Source organism: Vicia villosa, unplaced genomic scaffold, assembly GCF_029867415.1.
Source record: "Vicia villosa cultivar HV-30 ecotype Madison, WI unplaced genomic scaffold, Vvil1.0 ctg.000286F_1_1, whole genome shotgun sequence".
NCBI lineage: Eukaryota > Viridiplantae > Streptophyta > Magnoliopsida > Fabales > Fabaceae > Vicia > Vicia villosa.
The window spans coordinates 356,778-360,016 of record NW_026705122.1 but is presented as its reverse complement, the minus strand read 5'-3'; the positions used below and the strand labels follow the sequence as shown (position 1 = coordinate 360,016).

The 3,239-nt window shown below is 34.7% G+C and overlaps 1 protein-coding gene across 1 annotated transcript; it reads left to right on the top strand.

Moving 5' to 3' along the window:
* The first annotated feature begins 1,884 nt into the window (after positions 1-1,884).
* On the top strand, positions 1,885-2,352 carry LOC131626404 (secreted RxLR effector protein 161-like). Its single transcript, XM_058897219.1, has one exon. It carries the CDS (start codon positions 1,885-1,887, stop codon positions 2,350-2,352), a length of 468 nt encoding a protein of 155 aa, XP_058753202.1.
* The last annotated feature ends 887 nt before the right edge of the window (positions 2,353-3,239 follow it).

The window sequence follows — 3,239 nt, the reverse complement described above, 5'->3', positions numbered from 1 at the left end:
GAGAAGAACAAGATCTGGGAGCTTGTCGAAAGATCTAGCAAAAAATAAAATCGATGTGAAGTGGGTCTACAAGTTGAAATGAAGGCAAAACATTGAAATTGCCAAGCATAAGGCAAGACTAATGGAGAGAGGTACTTGGTATTGATTTCGAAAAGGTCTACGCACCTGTTGTAAGGTTGGAGACACTCGGAATTATTGTGTTGACAACAACATACAGAGGGTGGAAGATACATCAGTTGGATGTAAAGTCATCATTTCTGAATGGAACTTTGAAAGAAGAAGTCTGTGTCAGTCAACCACTAGGATTCGAAATCAAAGGGCGGAGGTCAAAGGTGTACTGATTAAGGAAGGCTCTAAGCGGCTTCGATCTCTAAGCGTATCGTATCACAAGGATTCTCGTTGATTATTAACCAAAGGTAAATCGATTTAGGGGGGTTGGTTTAGGTTCGAATTATAGAAAAAATGATTATCAAAAGCGATTAATGAAATAAGTTGTTTTAAAAAAGTGATTATAAAATTAAGCCATTCTACTGTTTTCGGTTCCGGCTTATCATGGGTTTCTACCTTACCAATTCCCTAAGCGGCTTCGATCTCTATTCGATTTCAATATCAATTGACAAGCGCAAAAGATATTAAACAGATTGGATTCCTATTCCGAATTAAGCAAACGGATTAATACAATCGCGAATTAAGCAAACACGATATAGAAACGCAATTTAACGACGAAGCGACGTAAACAACGATTAACAGTTAGGAATACAATCATACAAAATTAATCAAAATATTCTACGAAATAACAGATTAAGCAAATGCAAATTCATAGAATATAATTGAAAGAGAAACGAAATTGAATTGATAAAATAAAAACCTCAAAGCTTTTGGAATTCGATTACAGTAGATCGACTCTGGATGTTTAGTTCTCCATTCAAGCGTACAGAGCAAAAGAGTGGAAACAAAATTGTGAATAGTAAAATGTGATAAACAGTAACACGGCTGCTAGACCTATTAGGAATCAGCCAAAAAACGTTTATGACCCAACTGGGTCGAATGACAAAACCAGGCCCACTACTAAACGACCCAAAAACTGAAAATAAAATAGTGCTACAGCTTCAAACGCAATTCTGGGAAATATAGGTTCCGATTCTGACTTTGACTCCAACATAAAAGTTGTAGCTCTTTCTCTTAGCTTTCCGGCGATTATTAGAACGCCTCAATCGGACTCCCGGAACTCCAGATATGATCGTTTCCGTGCAGACTGCTAATGCTGAAAAATTAATACGAAAATCAAATAACAATAAAAATAAATTAAAATATAAAAACATTATAAAATACAAAAATAAGACAAGCAAACCATGGAAATGTATAAGTACAAACGTAGAGGAATGTGCATCAAAATGCACTGATCACAGAGGGTGGAAGATACATCAGTTGGATGTAAAGTCATCATTTCTGAATGGAACTTTGAAAGAAGAAGTCTGTGTCAGTCAACCACTAGGATTCGAAATCAAAGGGCGGAGGTCAAAGGTGTACTGATTAAGGAAGGCTCTATATGGCTTAAAGCAAGCACCGAGGGCTTGGAGCAACAAAATAGATATATTCCTGATTAAAGTAGGTTTCACAAAGTGTTCCTCTAAACATGGAGTGTATGTCAATGATGCAGAAAAGGTCAATAGAATCTTTTTATGCATGTATGTAGATGATTTATTGATCACATGTGCAAATGAAACAAAGATAAGAATAGTCAAGTCAAAACTAATGTAGGAAATTGAAATGTATGACCAAGGGAAATTGTCTTATTTCTTAGGGATGGATTTCAAAGACACAGGTGAATGAGTGTTCTTGCACCCAAAAAAGTATGCTCAAGATATCTTGAAATGGTCCAAGATGAGCAACTGTAATGCAACTTTCAGACCATTAGAAACTGGAGCAAAATTGAAGAATGAGAAATTTGATGAGTTTGTAACTGCAACACTATACAACCAAATCATTGGACCCTTGAGGTATCTTTGCATTACCAGGCTAGATATCTGCCCAAGTGTAGGATTAATAAGAAGATTCATGGAGAAACCCCAAGAATGTCATCTCATTGCAGTGAAGAGGATGTTTAGATACATAAAGAGTACGATTGACCGTGGTGTGGTGATGCCAAGACAAAATACCAGCACAAATGCAAAGGTATATGGCTACACAGATTCAGATTTCAGTGGAGATCAAGACGAGAAGAAGAGTATTGCAGACTACATATTCATGATCAAGTGCGCTCTAATATCTTGGAGCTCAAGGAAGATAAGCATTATGGATTTGTCAATGTGTGAAGCTGAGTACGTGGTTGCATCATATGTAGCATGTTAAGCACTATGGATAGAAATGTTGCTAGAAGAGCTCGAGATCATGGAACCTAAGAAAATAAAGTTGTTTGTAGATAATAAGTCAATTATCCACCTAGCCAATCATCCTATGTGTCATGTCTAAAGTAAACACATAGACAAAAATGTATCATTTTCTCAAGGGTCAAGTAAATAAAGATAAGCTTGAACTAGAGCATTGCAAGACAGAATGTCAACTAGTTGATATACTCACCAAACCCCTAAAGTAAGTCAGGTTCAATGAGTTGAAGAAAAGCATTGGGATGAGAAGTATCAAAAACATGAATTAGGTGGTGTGTTAAAAGTTGTAATTCATTATTGTGTTGAAAAGACTGTATTCGACATAGGAGTGTTCGACCTAGTCGAAGAAGTAGAATTCAGTTGTATTCGATAGAGACAAATACAACATATAACTATTAAGTCAAAATGTAATTTGTATGTTTTGGACTTGGGTCATAGCTGCCTATAAATAGGCATGACGTTCTAATTTTATAACCGATTTTATTAATAGTAACTTCAATAAAGTTTTTACGCAAAATAGTTTACTCTCTTTCTATCTTATTCTTCAATCTTCTTGAAACCTTAATTGTTCCATTTGTTCCAGCAACAATCACTGCACTCAAATAATATACTAACCACTAGACCAACTTTTTATAAATTCTCCATTTTTTAAAGATTTTATGTTAAAATATATTATAAAATATTTAGACCATGATATAAATTAATGATCATCTTTTATGTATGGTAAACCAAAAGGGATTGACACCGAAAAAAAATGAGTAAACAAAAAAAGTAATAATTATAAAGAGAAAAGAATGTAAAAAAATTATATAAAATGTGTAAGGATATATTTGTAAAGAACTCAGATGAGGC

What these genes read in the sequence shown, in the direction of transcription:
- LOC131626404 (XM_058897219.1), top strand. Translation starts at nt 1,885, where the DNA reads ATGAGCAACTGTAATGCAACTTTCAGACCATTAGAAACTGGAGCAAAA.